The sequence below is a fragment of the Canis aureus genome, chromosome 22 (assembly GCF_053574225.1).
Source record: "Canis aureus isolate CA01 chromosome 22, VMU_Caureus_v.1.0, whole genome shotgun sequence".
Lineage (NCBI taxonomy): Eukaryota > Metazoa > Chordata > Mammalia > Carnivora > Canidae > Canis > Canis aureus.
Window position 1 is genome coordinate 27,187,837 of NC_135632.1, and position 23,836 is coordinate 27,211,672.

Below are 23,836 nucleotides of genomic sequence, written 5' to 3' on the forward strand. Positions count from 1 at the left end.
TAACAAAGAGATGAAAAAGAATCTATCAGAGATAAATAACTCAGTAACTGAAATTAAAAATATACTAGATGAAATAAATAGCAAACTGGAGGAAGCATTACTCTGTCCTCAGTGACCTGGAGGACAGAGTAATGAGAAGCAATCAAGCTGAACAGGACAGAGAAAAATGATTTAAAAAATGAAAACAGAATTAGGAAATTCGATCTATCAAGCATTCACATTATAGGGATCCCAGAAAAAGAAGAGAGAGAAAAGGGAACCAAAACTTTATCTGAAAGAATAATAACTAAAAACTTCCTGAATCTGGGGAAGGAAACAAAATCATATCCAATTTGCACAGAGATTCCCCCAACAAAATCACCCAAAGAGGGCCATACCAAAATACATATTAATTAAAATGGCAAAAAGCAGTGATAAAGAATTTTGAAAGCAGCAAGAGAAAAGAAAAAGTCACATAAAAGGGAAACCCCATAATGATACAGGTGGATTTTTCAACAGAAACTATGTAGGACAGAAGAGAGTGGCATGATATATTGAAAGCGCTGAAAAGAAAAAATCTGCAGCTGAGAATAATCTATCCAGCAAGTATCATTCAGAATAGAAGGAGAGATAGAGAGTTCCCCAGACAAACAACAGCTATAGAAGTTCATAATCAGCCTAGAAATGTTAACGGGGACTCTGAATAGAAAAGAAAGAATATAAGTAAAAAAAAGTAGAAAGCACACAAACATTAAAAATAAATCAAGGGATTCACAAAATAAAAAGACACGAAGTATGAAACTACATACCTAAAGTATGGGGGAAAAGGAGTAAATAATAGGTGAAAGTTAAGTGACTTCCAACTTGACACAGACTGCTATATGCAGAAAATGTTATCTGCAAATGTAATTGTACCTACAAATAAAAAACCAACAATATATGCGCAAAAAATAAAGAGAAAGGAATCCAAGTATATCACTAAAGAAAACAGAGAACATACACAAACACACACAAAGGGTGTGAAAAGAAAGCTCGAGTAAAAATACTTATATTGAACAAAATTAACTTTAAAACAAAGACTAGTAAGAGACAAGGAAGGACACTATATTAAAGGGACATTAAAGGGACATTCCAACAAGACAACATAACCTATATATGTGTGTGTGTGTGTGTGTGTGTGTGTGTATACACACACACACACACACACACACCTAACATGGAAGCTCCCAAATGCATAAAATAGTTAATAAAATATATAAACGAACTAATCAGTAATAATAACAATAATAAAATGGGACTTTAACACCCCACTTACATCAACGAATAAATCACCCAATCAGAAAATCCACAAGGGGGATGCCTGGGTGGCTCAGCAGTTGAGCGCCTGCCTTTGCCTCAAGGTGTGATCCTGGATTCCCAGGTTCAAGTCCCACATCAGGCTCCTTGCACGCAGCCTGCTTCTCTGTCTGCCTGTATCTCTGCCTCTCTCTCTCTCTCTCTCGAATAAATAAAATCTTTAAAAAGGAAAAAAAAAAAAAAAAGAAAAGAAAGAAAGAAAATCCACAAGGAAACAATGGCTTTGAATGACACACTGGACCAGATGGATTTAATATATATTCAGAACATCCCATCCTAACATAGCAGAATATACATTCTTTCAAGTGCGCTCAGAACATTCTCCAGAATGGATCACATATTAGGTCAGAAAACGAGTCTCAACAATTTCAAAAAGATTGAAGTTAATACCATACATCTTTTCTGACACAACACTATGAAAGCAGAAATCAGGCACCAGGAAAATCTGGAAAGAGTACAAATACAGGCAGGTTAAATAACATGCTACTTAATAATGAATGGGTCAACTGAGAAATAAAAGAGTAAATTAAAAAAAATACATGGAGACAAATGAAAATGAAAACACACAATTCAAAACCCTTGGGATGCAACAAAAGTGGTTCTATGAGGAAAGTTTATAGCAGTATAGGCCTACCTCAAGAAGCAAGAAAAATCTCAAATAAACAACCTAAGCTTGCACCTAGGGAAGGCAGAAAAAGACCAAACAAGATCCAAATCCAGCAGAAGAAAGGAAATAATAAACATTAGAGCAGAAATAAATGATACAGACACTAAAAGGATAGAAGTGATCAATAAAACCAGGAAGTGATCTTTGAAAAGACAGACAAAATGGATAAACCTCTACGTAGACTCATAAAAAAAAAAAAAAAATCAACAAAGAAAAAAACCATAAAGAGAGATAGGATTCAAACAAACAAAACCAGAAATGAGAAAGGAGAAATAACTGACCCCACAAAAAATACAAAAGACGGTAAGAGACTATTATGAAAAATGATATGCCAATGTACTGGAAAACCTAGAATATATGGGAAATTTCTAGAAACATATAACCTATCAAAACCGAAGCAGGAAAAAAAAAATAAAAAATTTGAACAGATCAATTACCAGCAATGAAATTGAATCAGTAATCAAAAAAATTTCTCAACAAAATGTCCAGGACCAGACAACTTCACAAGTGAATTCTAATCCCACCAAACATTTAAGAAGAGTTAATGTCTATTCTTCTCAAACTTTTCCAAAAGAAAGAGAAGAGGAAAGAAAATTGCCAAGTTCATTCTATGAGGCCAACATTATCTTGATACCAAAACAGGACAGAGACAAAACAACAACAAAAAACTACAGGCCAACATCTCTAATTAACACAGATGCAAAAATCCTCAACAAAACATTAGCAAACTGAATTCAACAATACATTAAAAAAAAAAAAAAAAAGGGTCCATCACAATCAAATGAGATTTACTCCTGGGATGCAAGGGTCTATCAATATTTGCAAATAAATGTGATATATCACATCAATAAGAGAAAGGATAAAAGCCATATGATCATTTCAATAGATGGAGAAAACGCATTTGACAAAGTACAACCACCATTCATGATAAAAACCCTCAATAAAGTAGGTTTAGAGGGAACATACCTCAACATAATAAAAGCTGTATATTAAAAAAAAAACACACACAGAGAAAGAACATCAGACTCAATGGTGAAAAACTGAGAGCTTTCCTCTAAGGTGAAGAAGAAAAGAATGTCCACTTTCATCACTTGTATTCAATGTAGTACTGAAAGACCTAGCAACAGCAATCAGAAAAACAAAAGAATAAAAGGCATACAAATTGATAAGGAAGAAGTAAAATTTTCAGTATTTCAGATGACATGCTATATAAAGAAAACCCTGAAGACTCCACCAAAAAAACTTGCTAGAAACAATAGGAATGAATAATAATTCAATAATAGAATTACTGAATTCAGTAAAGTTGTAGGATAAAAAAAATCTATGTGCAGAAATCTCTTGAACTTCTATACACTAATAATGAGGCAGCAGAGAAATTAGAAAAATAATCCCATTAAGAACTGCACCAGGGATCCCTGGGTGGCGCAGCGGTTTAGCGCCTGCCTTTGGGCCAGGGCGTGATCTTGGAGTCTCGGGATCGAATCCCACATCGGGCTCCTGGTGCATGGAGCCTGCTTCTCCCTCTGCCTATGTCTCTGCCTCTCTCTCTCTCTCTGTGACTATCATAAATAAATAAAAAAAAAAAAAAAAAAAAAAAGAACTGCACCAAAAAGAATAAAATACCTTGGAATAAAATGAACCAAAGGGGAGAAAGGCCTGTGCTCTAAAACTATAAAACATTGATGAAAGAAACTGAAGATGACACAAAGAAACAGAAAGACCTTCCATGTTCATGGGTTAAAAGAACAAATATTGTTAAAATGTCCAAAACAATCTACACATGTAATGCAATCCCTATCAAAATACCAACAGCATTTTGCACAGATCTAAAACAATCCTAAAATGTGTATGGAACCATAAAAAACCCCAAATAGCCAAAGTAATCTTGAAAAAAGAAAAACAAAACTGGAGGTATCACAATTCCAGACTTCACAATTATATTACAAAGCTGAAATAATCAAAACAGTATGGTACTGGCACAGTTCCATTGACCTATAGATCAATGGAACAGAAAAAAAAGAGTACAGAAATAAATCCACCATTATAGTTCAATAAATTTCAGCAAAGCATGAAAAAATATTTGATGGGAAAAAGTCTCTTCAACAAATGGTGCTGGGAACACTGGACAGCAACATGCAAAAGAATAAAACTGGCCCACTTTCTTACACCATACACAAAAATAAATCCAAAGTGGATTAAAGACTTAAATGTGAAACAGGAAACCATTAAAATCCCAGAAGAGAGCACAGGCAGTAATTTTTCCAGCAATGACTATAACAACATTCTAGGTATGTCTCCTGAAGCAAGGGAAACATATGCAAAAATAAACTATTGGGACTATACCAAAATAAACAGCTTCTGCACAGCAAATGAAACAACCAACAAAACTAAAAGACAACTTACTAAATGGGAGAATATATTTACAAATGATACATCCAATAAAGGGTCAGCATTCAAAATATATAAATAACAAAAACTCAACACCCAAAAAACAAATAATCCAATTTTAAAATGGGCAAAAGATATGAATAGACATTTCTCCAAAGAAGACATACAAATAGCTAACAGACACATGAAACAATGCTCACACTCATCATCAGAGAAAAGTATATCAAAACAAGAGTGAGATATTACCTCTTATCAATAGTGAGATATTACCTCTTATCTGTTAGAATGGCTAAAGTAAAAAACACCATAAAAAAGTGCTATTAGCAAGGAAATGGAGAAAAAAAGAATCCTCATGCACTGTTGGTGGGAATGTAAACTGGTATAGGCACTGTGGAAAACAGTATGGAGGTTCCTCAAAAAATTAAACATAGAATTTAACATATGATCCAGTAATTCCACTACTAGGTGTTTACCCAAAGAATGCAAAAATACTAATTCAAAAGGATACATGTACCCCCCATGTTTATTACAGCAACATTTGTAATAGCCAATTTATGGAAACAACCTAAATGTCCATCAACAGATGAATGGGTAAAGAACATGCTGGGTATGTATGTGTGTATATGTTTATGCATACATACACACCATGGAATATTATTCAGCCATAAAAAGGAATGAAATCTTGCCATTTGCAATGACATGGTTGGAGCTAGAGAGTATAATGCTAAGCAAAAGGAAGTCAGTCATAGAAAAATAAATGCCAATAATTTCACTCCCATGTGAAATTTAAGAAACAGAAGAGCAAAGGTCAAAAAACAGAGAGGAAACCAAGAAACAGACTGTTACCTAGAGAGAACAAACTGATTGTTACCAGAGGAGAAGTGGGTGGGAGGATGGATGAAATAGGGGAAGGGGACTAAGGGGATTTGGAGTACACTTATCTTGAGGACCAATTAAATACATGGAATTCCTGAATCACTAAACCGTACGCCTGAAACAAATCTAACACGGTATGTTAACTACACTGGAATTAAAATTCTTAAAAAAAAAACATAAAATAAAAAAGGGAAAAAAGACAGGGCTAAATAGCAGATATTTTGTATGCTATGAATTTTTGGTATCAACTTGAAGTAGACTGTCATAAAGATGTTAAATATAATTCCTATGGTAACCACAGAGACCATATCTTAAAAAAAAATTACACAAAGGGAATGAGAAGGCATTCAAACAATCATTACCAAAAAAATAAATAAGTAAATAAATAAACACAAGAAAAAGCAGTAATGGAGGGAAGGAGAGTGAGGAAGGGTAAAAAAACATAAGTAACACAATAACAAAATAGCAGAAGTACTGTTTTATCAGCAGTTACTTTAACTGTATTAAAGTTTCCAATCAAAGGCAGAGAGATTACCAGAAAGGATTAAAATAATTGCATCACTATATGTTGTCCATAAGATCCAAATCGTAAGATTCAAAAACACAAAAAATTGAAAGTCAAAGGGTAGAAAAAGATATCCTATGTAAAAAAAAAAAAAAAAAGAGAGAGAGAGAGAGAGAGAGAGAGAGATACTGTGGCTATAATGATAACAGACAAAATAGAATTTGTCAAAAACTGTTACAAGAGATAAAGAAGGATATTATTTATACACTGATAAAAGGGTCAATTAATCAAGAAGATAAACATTTATGCACCAAACAAAATACAACATGAAAATATATGAAACAAACGATTAACAGAATTGAAGGGAGAAACAGACACTTCTACAATAATAGTGGAAGACTTCAATTCACCATTTTCACTAATGGAAAGAACATCTAGACAGAAGATCAATAAGAAAATAGAGAACTTGAATAGCAATGTAAACCAACTAGACCTAATAGACATCTGTAACACTGTACTTGACAACAACAAGATACACAATCTTCTCAAGTACATGCTCCAGGAGAGGCCATATGTTAAGTCAGAAAACAAGTCTCAGTATATAAAAAGACTAAAATCATGTATATCTACTCTGAATTTACAGGAGTAAAGCTAGAAGTCAATTACAGAAGGAAAATCGGGAAATTTTTCAAGTATAAATGAAAATACGTGTGTCTACAGATGGAGAAAAGACAGATAAGTATGTGGGTGGAGTCTACATAAACAAGGTAGTTTTAACTTCTAAGGGGAAAAAACATACTACCGATGACCTCTGGTTAAATTTTAAAGTAACTTCCAGGAAAAAAAAACATTTGCTGAACTGGTAAAATTAAATTGCCATACTCAATAGTTTAATGAAGTTTTAAAGTAGAGGCATCATGACTAAACGTCTCAAGCAAGACAAACCTGAGTATATGTTATTTAACATTCAGTATCTCAGCTTCTTTGTTTGGAAAATGGGAAAGTAACAGTTTCTATCACAAAGTGTAGTTACATGGATTAAGTAAGATACCTTTAAGTCAATGTAATTCCTCAATGAATGTTAGCTATGATTTTTCTGAACATATCAATGTATTTAACATACTGGATCCAGTGGAGGAATAAAATTAAAAGGCTATTCTATATAAAAGAAATAAAATTATTTATAACTTAAATAACTAAAAATTATAACCCTTTTAGTCATTAAAAAGCATTATTCTGGGCACCTGGGTGGCTCAGTCGGTTAAGCATCTGCCTTCGGCTCATGATAGCTGTGTTCTGCCTGCCACCTCCAGTCATGATCCTGGAGTCTCAGGATAGAGTATGGGATCTGCTGCTTCCTCTCCCTCTGCCCCTTCCCCTGCTCATGCTCTCTCTAATAAATAAAATCTTTTTTAAAAAGCATTATTTCTGATAAATTTTAATTAACAAAAAATTTATTTATCTGTGCAAGTTCTGTGGTATTCTTCTAATATCCTTCCTGATGATGATTATCATACCAAATATTGAATATGATATGAGAGTAGAAAAAAAAAATCACAAAATTAAATTACAGCCTTGAAATACAAAGCCACCTAATGCACGAGCTTAATGTTTCTTGAGACTGACAAAATATAGACAGATAAAGAACTAGAACTATAGTCAATCTAGTAATAAACTAAAACTATACCATATAGGATAGTTTACAATATTACCTATGCACCAGAATAAAACAAGCCTTAAGAATTATTAATGACTCTGAAAGTGAATGAAAACAAGGTCTAATTAGATAGTTACAAGTGTAACTATCTAATAGTTAACTATCTAATAGTTAATTTCTATTTATTATGATTCTTATTTCTGGGCATATTGTTATTTCAAACCCAGGCATTCCATAGATTCAAAGCTGCTTGATGTCTGGGGGGGGCGGGGAGGAGCAGACCAGGAATTAATCAGGTAAAAAGATTTCCAATGGACAATTAATCCCTCTAGATCCTAGCATCCATATCTATTAAAAATGAGGTAGGACCAGTTCAGTCTAAACTCATGAACATGATGATCAACCAAGAAGTCACCTGTGACAAGTAAGTAAAAAGAGAGAGAGTGTGCACACATGTGTGTGGTGTGTTCGAGAGAGAGCAAAGGTGAGGTGAGAGAACCACGGTAGGTCTAGGATTCTCTACTTATAAATGGTTTTCTAGATTATTTTGGTGATCCAAAATAAAGACTTTTTTTTAGTCCAAAATAATAAGCTTCTACTGTGCTAAAAGTGAGTCTCTTGTTGTAGAAGGCAACTTAACTTGCTCCAAACAGGGAGATTATTGAATATCTTATGTGTCACCATTTACTGTGGACTATCATAAGCACATGCTTCAACCTCATTTTCCAGCAGCAGTAGTGGGTTGCATTGAGTTATGTCAACTCTGTACATTGTCCTATTATGACCTTTAGCATGTAGTGATTATTGGTGGAAGGGTGCAGACTGGAGGTGGCAGGCAAAACACAGCTATCATTAGCCGGTATGGTCCTCCTGCAGACCACATGGACTTCAAAAGCACCTTCCTAAGGAGTTACACAATGCCAATATTGTAATTTAGATAAGTACAAAGCATATATATACTAAGTAGATCAACAACAAATTTGAGAAGAGCTTCTTCAGAAGTAAATGTATTAAAAAAGAACATTTGAAAATATTTCTTTAAACCTATAGAGTATTAGGTCAAGGATGATTATTATGTAATTTGCCCATTGCTATATTTTTTCTTAACAAAAATTCAAATAACAATTTGGTTTAAACTCTAGCTGAAATTCTTAGTTTTGCTACTAATCTTAACAAATGTTTTAATGAAATGCCTCCAACAAAACAAAACAAAACAAAACACAAAAGTTTTTCAAAGAAAATCTAACTGATACTTAGGTAACTCTACCCGAGATGTTAAATTATGTTAAGTGCCTAACATAATAAAAGTAATATATAAATTGTTGCTAAATAAAAGAGTATATCTAGTACTGAAATCCTATTTCAGTTTCTATAAATCTTTCAAATAATAACTTCAAAATAGTAATTCTTCTTTTTCTTCAAGGTTTAAAATAAGGAAATACCTTTCTCTACAGAACAGGTTCCTTTGGGCACTTCCCATTTTCATTATTGATTATAATCAGTGCTAGATACTTGAATACCTAGTAAGTGGAAGACACCTCATAAAATGTAAAGATACCCATTTACCAAAAGTGATTAACTAAGCTATTATTAAATATAACCTTTTTGTATGAAAAATTAAAGTGAGATCTATTTGAGGGATATAAATTACCATCCATGAACCAGAGTAAATAATCCTATATGTCTTAAACGACAGCTAACTGAACAAGTTCATATATCAAAGATCTACTTTAAAAGTATAATGGGCATTTTAACTATGAATCCCGAAGCACTGATGAAGAACCGATGGTAAATACTCTCAAACTTATCTTTATTCTTACAAATGATTTACTCAACTAAATCACATTAAAATAAGAATAATCTAGGGGCACCTGGGTGGCTCTGTCCATTAAGCATCTGCATTCTGCTCAGGTCAGGATCTCAGGGTCCTGGGATCCAGCTCTCCTTGGGCTCTCTCTGCTCAGCAGGAAGTCTTCTTCTTTCTCTCCCTGTCCCTCCCCCACACTCATGCTTTCTCTCTGTCTCAAATAAATACAATCTTTATTAAAAAGCATTAAAAATACAGTAATCTAAAATCCTCAAGCAACGATATCAAAAAAATTTTAATATTCACCATTTCCTTTAAAGAATTCAAAACATTAACTGATCCTTAAAAATGTTTGATACATTAAAGAACTATTTAAAAACTATCTGTTTTTTAAAGAGGAAGTATAAATCCATAAGCTGACTTCTATTTACCATTTTATGATAAAGTATATTTATTAGTGGAAATGATTTTTAAACCTGATAATAACTAAAAATATGTAAAAGAAAAAATAACTTCTCCTTCAAATTTGCTGAGAAATGTGTAATGTACAAAATTCAACTATCCTTTTAAAGAATAAAAAATATTATTCAAAGTAGTTATTTATTGAGCATTTTATCCAAACATGTTTAATTATCTAGAAAAATTGAAAACAAATTCTCATTAATAAATGGATTTATTTGAATGATTCAAACTTCTATTCATGCACCTGGATCATGTGATGATAGCTTTTTTACTTATTCTTTCAACAATTATGTATTAAGTATGTCCTATATTTTAGCCTAGTAGCAAGCAAAGTTCAAAACCCATCTCTGACTTCCTTAAGTTTGTTGAAAGTTTGGCAGAGGAAAGAGAAAGTCAAAGCAACATACAATGACAGCTTTGAAAAATGTTATAGAAAAGTTACACACCCTACTATACAGTAACATATGAGAAGGGAGAGGCCACTGACCAAAAAGAGCATGAAGAACACCACTAGAGAGCATGTGCCAGGATTCTGTGAAGGTCTTGTCAAGGATTTGGGTCAAGATGAATAGGAAGGCAGTGAAAGAAATGTTTTAAGGAGAAGCAGAATATGATCAAGTTTGCATATTCTTTAAAAAGATCCCTCACTTGAATTTGAGGGTGAAGGAATTTGAGGGTGACTATAGGGATAAGAGTAGAAGAAAGAATACTGAATAAAAGCCCTTGTAATCTAAGGCAAAAAAATGGGGATAAAACAGTCATATTGTTCATATCATTCTCATACCATCTTAGGAATGGAAACTCTCCATTTTTAAAACTTGTTAATATTATTTACTGAGAACTTACTATGTGCCAGACAGTTTTAGGACATGGAAATACTATAGTTAACAAAACAGACTGAAGTGTGGGGATGGGGGGAATGCAGGAGAAAACACAAGAAAATAAATTCTTAACAGATAAGTTCACATAATTATAAAAGCTGTAAAGAAAATACAGCAGAATAATGCGATATTCAGTGACTGGAGCAGGATGCTCTCTGCAGGGAGAGGAAATATCTGATCTGAAATTCTAGTAACAAGAAAAAAAATAGCCATTTAAACAACAATGGCAAATGACAACAAACAAATTGCAAAAATTAGCCATTTAAACATCAATGGCAAAATTAGTCATTTAAACATATAACATGCAAAGGCCCTAGAACAGAAGCTGGCATTTAAAAAAGAAGAAAAAAAAAAAAGCAAGCAAGCCAAGATGTCTCAAAGGCTAGGAATACAGTTATGTAAGATGGGGGTCTCTGTGAGAAGAAGCAGCCTTTGAACAGGGAGGAAGTCTAGATTTTATAAGTACCGAAGCTACCATAAATTTTAAAACGACGAAAAAGATCTATTTTATGTTTGAAAGATGATTCTAGCTGCTGTGTGAACACTGGATTGAAAGTGGGGGACAAGAAGCTAAGAGATCAGTTAGGATCTGTTATCATAGGATAACCTGATAAAATGGGCAGAGACAACTACATACTTATCCTAAGATTTTTTTTCTAAGATATTTTAAATGAGGATTTGAAATTTGAAATCTTCTGAAATTATTTGAAATTATTTCTACAATGGAAAAGTAAATAACTGTGTTAATACTTTATTTTTGTATACAATGAAGAATTATCTTAATTTTATTAATAATTTTATTTTTTACAAACTGCTTTCTATATAGATCACAAATTAATTTAGTTTCTAAATAAGACTGACATCTGGCCACACACATACACACAAAACAAAAACAGAAGAAACGGGGATCCCCGGGTGGCTCAGCCTTTAGCGCTTGCCTTCAGCCCAGGGCGTGATCCTGGAGACCGGGGATTGAATCCAATGTCGGGCTCCCGGCATGGAGCCAGCTTCTCCCTCTGCCTGTGTCCCTGCCTCTCTCTCTCATGAATAAGTAAATAAAACCTTAAAAAAAAAAAAAAAAAAAAGAAGAAGAAACAGTAAAATAGCAACTTCTACATTATTAGTAGGATTTCCAAACCCATCCAACATGGAAAACCAGTGCAATCCTCTCTCCCCTCCCTCTTTACAACTGAAAACTCCAGGCAAAGGATTAAAAGCAACTTCTTGAGGACTCTGAAATGTAAATAATAGCAGGCATACCAGACAAGCACTCAAAGACACAGTGGTGGAGAGTGTTTGGAGTATTTTTCTCCTTTACCTCCCAGCTTTGAGCTCAGGTCAGGCTGAACCTAAGAACTAAATAAATAGCATGCACTGAGAGCAAAAATTCCAATCCTGTTTTTCTGCGACTAGGAGAATAATCCTCTTTTCTTTTACTATTTCTTTACTTCTCATCTTGCAACAAGGCCAGGCCTAATTATAGAACTACACTGACACAGTGGGTGGGTGGTAGTAGTGATGGGAGCACATAAAACCCTGAGGAATAAAGCTATCTTTTCAGATAGAATACTAGAAAGGAAGTCCCTATTATGTGAACAGTGAGGAAACTCCATTACTTTTTTTCTTTTCTCATTCTCTCATCATTTTGCCACAAAAGTGGGCCCATTAGTATAGAACTATATGATAGCATAGAAGCAAAAACTCTGATAGAACAAGCCAGACAGTGTGGGGTTATCCTGGAGAAGAATACCCTAGATCAGGGGATTCTCTAATTCTTTACATGAACTGACACAAATCCGAGGTTCCCCCCCCTAAGTTGTATATGCTCAAAACATACCCAAAGCAGTACAGCAAAAGCTCTGAAAATTAACCTGACATTAAACTACCGCTGTGAAAATTAACCTATGACATAAACTACCAACAAAGTCCCAGACTAAACCCTGAGAGGTTACAGGCAAGCTGGACTCAAAAAAGTAAAGAATTTGAAAGCGAACTGACACGGAAACCACCATCACCACTCAGAAGGTTAGGCCAAAATTGTAATATAAACCTAATTGTGGTGTCTGCCTGGGATTGGGAGGGGGAGGGCTAGAGAGGAAAGAAAAATGGAGGGAAAAAGGAGAAAGGAAACCAAAGAAAAAATTTCAGATTTAACAAGATCTGGAGTTTTGAAACCAAATATTCAGAATGTTCATGATACAATCTAAAATTACTTGATATATCAAGAACATGGAAAATCTAGCCAACTTTCAAGGCACAATACAATCAATTCTGAGATGATGGAGATGTTGGAATCAACGAAGATTTAAAGAACTTACTATACAACTTTCTGCCATGAAGCACACTTTTGAAAGACATGTTCATAGTAAAAAAATAATTTAAGAAACTATTAAAAAGAATCGAATTAAAATTTTAAAACTATAAAGTACAGTGTATTTGAAATTTTTTTAAAAAAAAGCAATAGATGGATTCAAAATTAACATGGAGTTGACAGAGGAACAAATCAATCAACTAAAAAAGAGATCAAAAGAAGTTATCCAGCCTGAAGAACAGAGTAAGATTAAGGAATTAAAATGGAGAGAACCTCAAAGAACCACGGGAAAATATAAAGCCCCTAGTAAGTCTTCAAAATTCAAACTTTTTAAAAAACATTATCAGTATGACATTACATAAATCATCAATATCTTTACAGTTGTATTCAAATATAGTTTCAGCATAAAGAATAAATGTAAAGATTATCTAAATGAAAAATGAGATTACAACACAATGTGAAAATTAATCTTTCCATTCTAGCATGTATTTTCATTTCTTAGATATATTTTTTCATTAAAAATACATATATATATTTTTTTTTTAATTTTTTTTATTTATTTATGATAGTCACAGAGAGAGAGAGAGAGGGGCAGAGACACAGGCAGAGGGAGAAGCAGGCTCCATGCACCGGGAGCCTGATGTGGGATTCGATCCCGGGTCTCCAGGATCGCGCCCTGGGCCAAAGGCAGGCGCCAAACCGCTGCGCCACCCAGGGATCCCTAAAAATACATATACATTAAAAACTTGCACATATGAAAGAAATATTAAGATAAAAACTAGCAAAAAAGAAATTTTTGAAAAAGAAGAAGGAAAGAAAAAAGAAAGGAAAAACACCTATTATATAATTACATGGTGGAAAATATTTTTTGTTTTTCCTATAAAAGTGAAATTACACACTACATATACAATTTTGTGTTCTATTATTTCATATATTAAAAGTGTAAGCACTTCTCTCATGTTATTTTAAAATTTTATTTACAAAAATTTTAAATGACTGCATAATAATCAATGAATGTTCTATAATTTAACCATTTTTATCAGTGGATATTTCTGCGTTTAAAACAGTTACCTGTTCTTAGTACACTAAGATAAATATCTTTGCGCAAAAAACTTTCCTTGGCTGCCTTAAGAAATTAAATTGGATGGTGGGAAAGTACTAACAAAATTTCAAAGTTAATACAAATTGATTAAAAAAAATCACAAAAATCATATGATTATTATGGAAAACTTTAAAATGCAGATTCAAGGAAGAAAAGAGGCCACCCACAGTTTTACCCATTAATATTTGACAGATTTGCTCAAATTTTTAATGCAATTCACTATGTAGACTAAAATTTGAAAACAATTTACAGTTTAATAGTATTATTAAACAATCTTGACTGGCTACACAGAATTTTAAACAATAGTTGATTTTCACAGCATAATTATAAACCCAATATATTCCTACTGCTGTTCTCCCTGGAGCACATATATAGAACTGTCCATGTGAGGAGTAACTTGATGCAAGTCAATGTCTTGAGAAGAATATTTGCATTTTGTGACTCTGTATTCAAATATTACAGAGTACTGACTGTGGCCCCAAATCTATTTTCTCCTTTTTGTGGGGCATATGGCAACCCAGCTACAGACTACATTGCCAGCTCCATTATGCCTAGATGTAGCCCTGTAGGCACAAGTGCTTAAAAACAAAATTCTGATGTCTTGTATTAATTTCCTTTCTTTCTCATAGACTAGAACAATGGCTAAAGCAGGCCCAAAGAGTAGCTATGAACAAAAAGACAGAATATGGTGGTGATATGGAAAAACTGAAGCCCTTATACGTTGCTACTAGTAATATAAAATAGTGTAGCCCTTTTGGAAAACAGTATGCCTATTTATTTAAAAGTTAAACGTAAGTTTACCATTAAGACCCAGCAATTACACTCTAAGAATCTACCAAAGAGAAATGAATATAATACATGGGTATTCGGGATCCCTGGGTGGCGCAGCGGTTTAGCACCTGCCTTTAGCCCAGGGCTCTATCCTGGAGACCCGGGATCGAATCCCACGTCAGGCTCCCGGTGCATGGGGCCTGCTTCTCCCTCTGCCTATGTCTCTGCCTCTCTCTCTCTCTCTGACTATCATAAATAAATAAAAATTAAAAAAAAAAAATACATGGGTATTCACAAAGATCTGAGTTCAAATGTTTATAACAACATTTTTAAAATAGTCCCAAACTGGAAACATTACAAATACCCATTAACCACTGAATAAACAGAAAGTGGTATATCCATACAATGGAATACTATTCAGCAATAAAAGAAAGAACCTGGTGCTACTATATGCTACAACATGGCCAAATCTCAAAAACATTAGCTAAGTGAAATAAGCCAAACAAAATTAGATGTAATGTCTCTTTGAAGTCTACTTAGTCTGAAATTAAAGTTGCCTAGCTTTCTTGTTAGGCGTTTTCATGACGACTCTTTCTCTACATTCTTTAGTTTTGACCTAAGTAATTTTAGTTTTCTATTGTTACTATAACAAACCATCACAAGCTTAGAAGCTTAAAACAACATAAATATATTATCTCACAGTTCTATAGATTGGAATTCTAATATGGGTCTCAATGGGCTAAAATTAAGGTTGGGAAGGGCTGTGTACCTTATTGGCAGCCCTTGGGAAAATCTGTTCCTTGCTCATTCACAGTCGTTCAAATAAGTCAGTTTCTTAAGAACTGAGGTCCCCAATTCCTTAGGAACTGTGAGTAGGGAGTTGTTGCCAGCTTCTAGAGGCCACCCAAATTCCTTGTCTTTCTCCATCTTCAAAGCCAAATCAATGGACCAAGTCATTTTCACACTTTCTCTCTCTTTTGCCCTTCTACTGTTGCTTTTCGCTAACTGCAAGTATAAAGGTTCTAAGTTGTTAAGGACTCATGTAGTTACACTGGGCCAACACAGAAAATCCCTAATAACTTTCTGATCTAAACATGTGTAAACCTTAAAAACATCCTCAAAGTCCTTTCTGCCAAGTAAGGTAACATATTCACAGGTTCTAGAGATGAGAGTTTGTGGAAATATTTGGGAGTGAAGGAGACATTATTCAGCTTACCGTATCTTTTTATTTAAAGTAAGGAACCTGCAAGAAGTATATAATTACTTGTTGCTTTTTAAAATCTGACATAAAAAAACAAAAACAGAAAAATAAAATCTTTCAGACAATCTCTGCCTTTTAACTGGTATCCTTAGACTATTCATATTAATGTGCTACTGATATGGATGAATTAATATATAGGGTCCAGCCACCTATTTTCTATCTGGTCCGTCTTCTTGTTCCATCTGTTCTTTATTCTTTCCCCTCATTTTATGCCTTCTTTGGAGTTGAGGATATTTTATGATTCCATCTGATCTCTTCTATTGAATTATTATTTATCCCTCTGTATTATATTTTAATTTAATGGATACTCTTAGAGGAAGGTTTGAGAAACCATGGTATAGAGGCCAGTCAACTGTTTTTTATATTAAGTTTTATTAAAATTCACCCATTTGTTTAGGCTACTTTTGAACTATGATGGAAGAATTGAGTAGTTAAAACGGAGATCATATAGCAAGTCTTAAATTTATATTATATTATCCTTTAAGAAAATGTTTCCTGATCCCTGTTCTACACTTACAATATTTAATTAATTAGCATCTATCTTCAATCATTATTATAAGGTCACGTGTAGCAGAACCTTAAACAGTATATTCCCAATTCCTCCCTCTAATCCTTTGTGCTACTGTTGCTATATATTTTTTTACATATGCTATAAACACTGTATGTTGCTACTATTATTGCTATAGAAATATTTTAGAGCAATTAAAAATAAGGAAAAAAATAATTTTACTTTTCATTCCATTTCCCTCTTTTCTTTGTATAGAGCGAAATGCCTTGATCCTATCATGTAGCTTCTGCCTGACAATGCTTCTTTAGCATTTGTTCTAGCATTGCCTGCTAATAACCAATCTCCATGGTTTTGCTTATCTAAAAAAACTTTATTACTTCATTTTTTTGGAAATATATATTCATTAGGTATAGAATTCTGTTTCACAAGTTTTTATCCCCTCTTTCACAGCACATTAAAGTTGTCACTCCATGGTCTTCCAGCTTCCATGATTTTTGAACAGAAATCTGCACTAATTCTTATTTACTTCTGTCTGTATTTTTTGTATTAGTTTTCTATTGTTGCCATAACACCTTTTTTTTCTGATTACCTTTAAGAACTTTTGTTTGTTTTCAACTGTTTGAATATGACTAATTTTTAAAAATATTTTATGTATATATTCATGAGACACACACAGAGGGAGGCAAAGACATAGGCAGAGGGAAGTGGGCTCCTCGCAAGGAGCCTGATGTGGTACTCAATCCCAGAACTCCGGGATCACGCCCTGAGCCAAAGGCAGATGCTCAAGGGCTAAGCCACCCAGGTGTCCCCTATGACTAAATTTTTAATTATTTTTTATTTTTGTTTTCTGTATTTATTCCTTGTGTTACCTGAGCTTCTTGAATCTGTAGTTTAGTGTATATCATTAATTTCAGAAAATTATTGGTCATTTTTTTTTAAATATTTCTTCTCTACCTCTCTTCTTCTGGGATTCCAGTTATATGGACCATTTGATAATGTCTCATGGGTTCTCGGATGTTTCTTATTTCTCTGTTTCAATTTGGGTAATTTCTGTTGATTTATCTTCCCATTTGCTGGTTCTTTTTTGTATGTGTCAATTTTATTTATGATCCTGCCATACGCATTCTCTTTGTTACTGTATTTTAAATTTCTAGGGTTTCCATTCAACTTATTGATAATAATTTTTGCTATCTCTGCTGAAATTAACCATCTGATCTTTCATGCTGTCTGGACTTTCCACTAGAGCCTTCATCATGTAATTCCAGGTTACTTAAAATACATTGTGATATAGTTCTAACATGTGTCACTGCTATGTCTACTTTTGATGATTGCTTTGTCTCTTGTGTGTCTTTTCCTTGCCTTTTCATATGTTTAAAAACTTTATTAGGGAGCTTATGTATTACTGTCATCATGTGTATGATAGTAAAGACTAAGGTAATCTTTATGTTTGGAAAGGAGTATACACTTCCACTAGAACTTTTAGCACACAGGTTTAAATTAATCTAACTAGGAGTTAAACTAGGTTTGAAGTCTGTCATTGCTATGGCTCAGTGCACCACAGGCTGCAAATTTCTATAGTAATACCTTCTCTTGAGGATGGGGAATTCATTTTGCCAAAGAACATTTTTTTTTTTCATTTTCCTAATTTCTCCACATTCAGTTCTAAGGCTCTGTGCTCAGAATCTATCTCGTGCAAGTTACTTATATTTAACACTTGTTATCCTGGCAACACGGAATGAAAAATAGGGGACAGTGTTCTTTGACCTTCTGATTAATACTTAGTCTTAGGTAAGCACTGTGTCTCTGGATCTCATGTATATTCCTTTTTATTAATCCTTCCTCTCCCAAAGCATAGTTCCTGTAGATGTTTCTGCCCCTCCCCTAAGGCTTGAGGGTGTTCCCTCCATTCCAATTCCCCAGGTACAAAGAGATTCCACCAGTGTCCTAAGGCAATAATGATGGTTATAGCTCTCCCAACAGCATATGGCTTTGTTCTATAAGAGGAAGAAGAGTCCGGGTGTAGTTTATTGTTATTCCTGCTGTGGCTACTGTAGTCATCCTCTAGTTCTTCACCAAAGGGGGGGGGATCTTCTTTTTTCTTGGTTGACAGGGTTCACAAAGAAAAATCTACACAAGTGTGTGGGGTCCTCCTATTCTTGTGGCTACCAGGGGTTTCACCTTTCCTCACCAATACACACTTGGCCTCCACCAATTCAATGATCATTTTGGTTGAATTTTTTCTTTAAGTGTCTCTGTCTTGCCCAGGTAAGTCAGTACTTGCACTCTGCCTCTCTCTGCAAAACAGGTGTCTGTCTCTCCCCAGATTCTGTGTCTAGATTCACTGTCCAGCCACTTCAGCACTCAATGGGTTATTAATGAAAAGTTGTGAACTTGCTCTCTGTACACCTTTTTATTTTAAAGTTGAGACTGAACTCTTTTTCTAGCTCTCTACATCTCTGATCAGAAACCAGAAGCCGTCCTATTTCTACTTAACTCCATGTATTATGGTTTTCAAAGTTTACCATATAACTTTCCACATAAGTTCACTCATTCATCAAATGTTCAGCTAATGCTTTCTATGTGGCAGGCATTGAGAAAGAAACCATTCTACTGAAGTTATGCAGCTAACATCTGCCATACCAAACTCCCTACCAAAACAAGATGACCCCAATTTCTAACCTAAAGGGTGAGAACACTTAAGCCAGAGAAAAATATTTCATGATTACATTTATCTGCAAATAAGTTTAGATAAATATCATGGTTTGACTCAAATAACTTTAAAATATGTCATGTGGCACTGTGGAGGATATTGATATGAATAAGATAAAGACTATATGTTGCTTGCTTATAAAGAACAGTCAAATATTTTTTAAAAATACCATAGTGCACACTTTATCATTAACCTGCAGTTATATATGTTTAAGGAGAACGTTAAGGCATGGGTAAATGAACAGGAATCATTATTCACAGGTAACAGAGGAATTGAAGGCATGATGCCTTAGAAAAAAAGATGAGTTTTCCTTGCAATATTGTCCCATAAGTTTATAGCAAACAGCAGACAAGGACAGGATTAAAAAAACAATCTAGCAGGATATATCAGATTATATTACATTACATAGCAGGAATATATTACATGCAGTTAAAGTTAATTAGCCCTCATGGAATGTGATCTATTTCATGTTTGTACTTCTAGTACTCTGGTGGTAAGTACTCAGGTTTAAAAGCTTAAAGGCTGACTTCTTCAGTATATCAGATTTTACTTCAGTCAAGTACTTCAAGCCAATTCTGCTCATTTAAGTAATTAAAGTATATATGTCAATTAATGAATGCATTATGTGGAGCCAAAAAAAAAAAAATCTGTGAGAAGGATCAGATATATTAGTGGGAGTCTAGCTACCACAGTCCCTACGTGTAAGAAAAACTACCAGAGAAGTTAAAGTTTCAGAATGTAAATAAGGAGATTACCATAGTAAAAGAGGATTAGAAGACTCTAATTTTAATGGCTTCAAATTCTTCTAACCTGATGCATTCATCTTTTCACATCTTTGGAAATTTCTGTTGAGAACACTGTGGTTTTCTAAAGCAATTGCTCCTTTTATAGCTAATGCTGAAAGAGTTATGGCCAATAATTTCCTTCTTTCTAGTTCCAGCAGACCCTCCTTTTCACAGATTAAGTTTCTCTAGGTATGTTAGTATCATTAGTTACACTATAGCCAAGTTTTTAATCTCTCAGTCATTCTGCCTCCCTAATATGACCATTTCTACTCTTATCTATTATCTATCTATCTATCTATCTATCTATCTATATATAATTTGATTCTCAAAAAATGTTTTCTAAATTTTTCAGTTCATAGTATGCATGTCCCACTATTTTTCATTTCAATATATATTCTGAAAGGAAAAAGATCACTTAAATGGATGGATCCATCACAACAGATCACTTAAATGCCACTTGAATATCAAGCTCATAGAGCCATGAAATCTAAAAAGATACTACATAAATATGTTGATAATCATATAACAAAAATTAGCTTCCATATAATAGTGGGTCAGAGAGATTATTATACTAGCACATGCATGATTCAATCTTTTGATTAAAAAAGCACTATATTTAAGAGTTATAAAAAGCTCAGAAAACTGGAAACAGAAATGCAGTCTAGGATAGATTTTTCAGACTAATATAGAAGTCTTGGCATGAATAATAAGAGAACTGTGGTTGATCCACAGAACAGTTGGATTATGAACCAGAATATGCAAATCAGGTAACTATTTATGATAATTATTAAAATGTTAACTTGCAAATAAAACACAAAAAATAAAATTTTAGAGTAGGTTTATTCAAGCACAGTGAAGGACAACACAGTATAATCAGAAGTACATGTAGTTTATGGTATGTATTACTCTTAAGTATGTTAATATCAAACCAATAATGCAAGCACAGTTTAACTCACTTTGGTTAGGGTAATTGTTCATGTTTTCTTTACACACACAAACACATACCTACCACTGTTTGGATGAAAGTCTCCTTTCCTTACAGTTCCAATATGGTTTTGTTAGTATGTTCTTACGCAGGTACCATGGGATTCTCTCAAATCCCAGACTATTTTCACTCTTTCCCCCTCTATATCTGATAGTAACTGAACTGTGCTGATTCATTGTACACAATGCTTTGAAGTTGCTTACATTGTTCTTCATTTGAGAAGCTACCAACACTCCTTTCTTTGGTTTCATAACCTAATCCATATACTGCTACTTCTCAAAAGATGCAGTATCTTTCGTTTTTCTCTCTCAATCATTCTAAAAACAATTACTAGAATAATCTTCACATAACTAATAATGTTTATCAAGGTAAAGCAAAAGTCAAGGGCTTGCAGTTGTATGTATGTGTTCTGTTCTACCTGATTACTAATTCAAATTTAATTTCTAAAGGATCAAAGGTCCTTATGAAGTGGTCTTCTATCTTCCCCAATCCCTTTCTACTATCTCAATGTTCTGTAAGGGACTTTGGTCCTAATCATATCTGTGACCTCAATTTATACAGACCTTACAATTTGTCCTCCCTATCTACGCTTTGAATTTCTGCTTTATCCATTCTGTTCTTTACTGCTTCTAAAAGATATTTCACTTCAGCTATTGTATTTTAATTTCTCATAATATTTCTACAGCTCTCTCTTATCCTTTCCTATATTTTCAGCCAGATTTCTTTTTATGGGTCTTTTAACTAATATTTTTCATATTATATTTTAAAAGAACATGTATGCTTATTGAATATATAAAGCATATTTTAATGAAAATTACTTGTTTTTCCTAGATTTGAATCTTTTCCACAAATATGTATTTTCTCTGTCCCCTAAGAACACTGCTTCCCTTATTTTACACTATTGAATCTTTTGACTATTTACTCAATTCTTGAAGTAGTCAGCTCTACTCTTTCCTAATAAATGGGAGAAAGAGATAGTGGTGGTAAATTAATTTCCTTCACTACCACATATTTTATTTAAATCCTAAGAACCTTGGCCAAATTTCACATATTTGTTGTCATTTGCTTACTACATCTCTAAAGAAAAGAGCCCACCTGGGCTCTACGTCTTCTTACTCCTTCTTGACAGTCTCATCATCTCATACCTGATTGAAATAGCCTCCCTACTAACTGGTAACCTAGTCTTCTAATTTGCTTGATCCCATCTCTCAGTTATGTAATCCACTCTATATCATGGCATTTATTATTCCCTTCTCTTGCCATCAGCAACAAGAAATCTATGCTCTACTCAGCCCCAGATAAGCACCTTTTCAACATGATGCATATCCCTTTCAGTGTCTTTGGCTTTACTACTCCATGTTTATGTTTTTTTAAGATTTTATTTATTTATTCATGACAGACACGGGGGGGGGGGGGGGGGGGGGAGAGGCAGAGACACAGGCAGAGGGAGAAGCAGGGTCTCCAGGATCACACCCCGAGCTGAAGGTGGCGCTAAACCACTGGGCCACCAGGGATGCCCTACTAAATGCTCCTGGCCAAGTAAAATTCTAGCTGTACACAAAGTACATTTTAAAGGAGATTTTTATTTTTCTCACTAGATTATAAAATCCTTGGACCTAAGTATTCTCCCTTTCACTTTAGTCTTCCCAGCACCAAACAAACAGCATGAACTCATCATTTTAATCTTTTTAAAGACTTTATTTATGAGAGAGAAAGAGAATGTATATACACATGAGCTGGTGGAGGGGCAGAGGGAAAGGAAGCAGCAGACTTCTTGCTGAGCACGGAGCCCAATATGGGGCCAGATCCAAGTTTCTGAGATCATGACCTGAGCCCAAGTCAGACACTTAACCAACTGAGCCACCCAAGCACTCCTGAACTTATCATTTCAATAAAAATGAAAGATAGGGCACTACCACATAGTGCAACCAGCCTATAAAAGTTAGCTATTTATAGTAAATAGTTTGGTTTCCATTAAGATACCAACAGATATCATCAAAAATTATATTGAGAAGCCCAGGTCAGGGGCCCAGATATTATAGCTGTTTTTGTATGGCCTCCTAGCTAGAAAAGGTTTCTATGCAATGCAGACTTGGTACAGCCACTATGGAAAACAGTATGAAGGTTCCTCAAAAAGTCAAAAATAGAACTACACTACAATCCAACAATTGCAGTACTAGGTATTTACCCAAAGAATACAAAAATACTAATTCAAAGAGATACATGCACCCCAATGTTTATAGCAGCATTATCTACTATAGCCAAATTACGGAAACAATCCAAGTGTCTATCAATTAATGAATGGATAAAGGTTTGGTATATACATACAATGGATTATTACCCAGCCACGAAAAAGAATGAAATCTTGTCATTTGCAATGATATGGATAGAACTAGAGAGTATTATGCTAAGTGAAATTAAGTCAGAGGAAGACAAATGCCATATGATTTCACTCATATGTGGAATTTAAGAAAAAAAATTAAAAGTATAGGGGGAAAAAAAGAGAAAGGGAGACAAACCAAGAAACAGACTCAACTACAGAGACAACTGATGGTTATCAGAGAGGAGGTGGTTAAGGGGATGGGTTAAGTAGGTGATGGAGATTAAGGAGTGTACTTCTTGTGACGAGCACCAGGTTTTGAATGTTTGTGGTGAATTACTCAACTGTACATCTGAAACTAATATTACACTGTATATTAACTGGAATTTAAATAAAAACTTTAAAAATAATAAATAAAATGATGGCTATGGGCTTAAAATTTTTTTAAATCATAAAGATATTTTGTGACACATAATGAAAATTATATGACATTCAACTTCTACTC

General features: G+C 34.0%; 1 protein-coding gene and 1 long non-coding RNA gene across 17 annotated transcripts in view; one reads left to right on the forward strand and one right to left on the reverse strand.

Annotated features, from left to right (window-relative positions):
- The window catches only part of TBC1D5 (TBC1 domain family member 5), a 544,964-nt gene that overhangs the window by 274,499 nt on the left and 246,629 nt on the right, over window positions 1-23,836 (reverse strand). The window contains exon 1 of one of the 16 annotated variants that reach the window (XM_077865319.1): window positions 9,300-9,414. The exons of the other annotated variants lie outside the window; for them this stretch is intronic. Coding sequence (XP_077721445.1) covers window positions 9,300-9,330 — 31 coding nt within the window. The 5' untranslated portion in view covers window positions 9,331-9,414. Of the gene's footprint in view, window positions 1-9,299; window positions 9,415-23,836 lie in introns of those variants that run through there. 16 annotated transcript variants of the gene reach the window in all.
- Window positions 1-23,836, forward strand: part of LOC144293950 (uncharacterized) — a 248,271-nt gene that overhangs the window by 132,330 nt on the left and 92,105 nt on the right. Inside the window, exon 3 of the long non-coding RNA XR_013361300.1 lies at window positions 6,418-6,510. This is a non-coding gene — a long non-coding RNA (uncharacterized LOC144293950). The remainder of the gene's footprint in view (window positions 1-6,417; window positions 6,511-23,836) is intronic.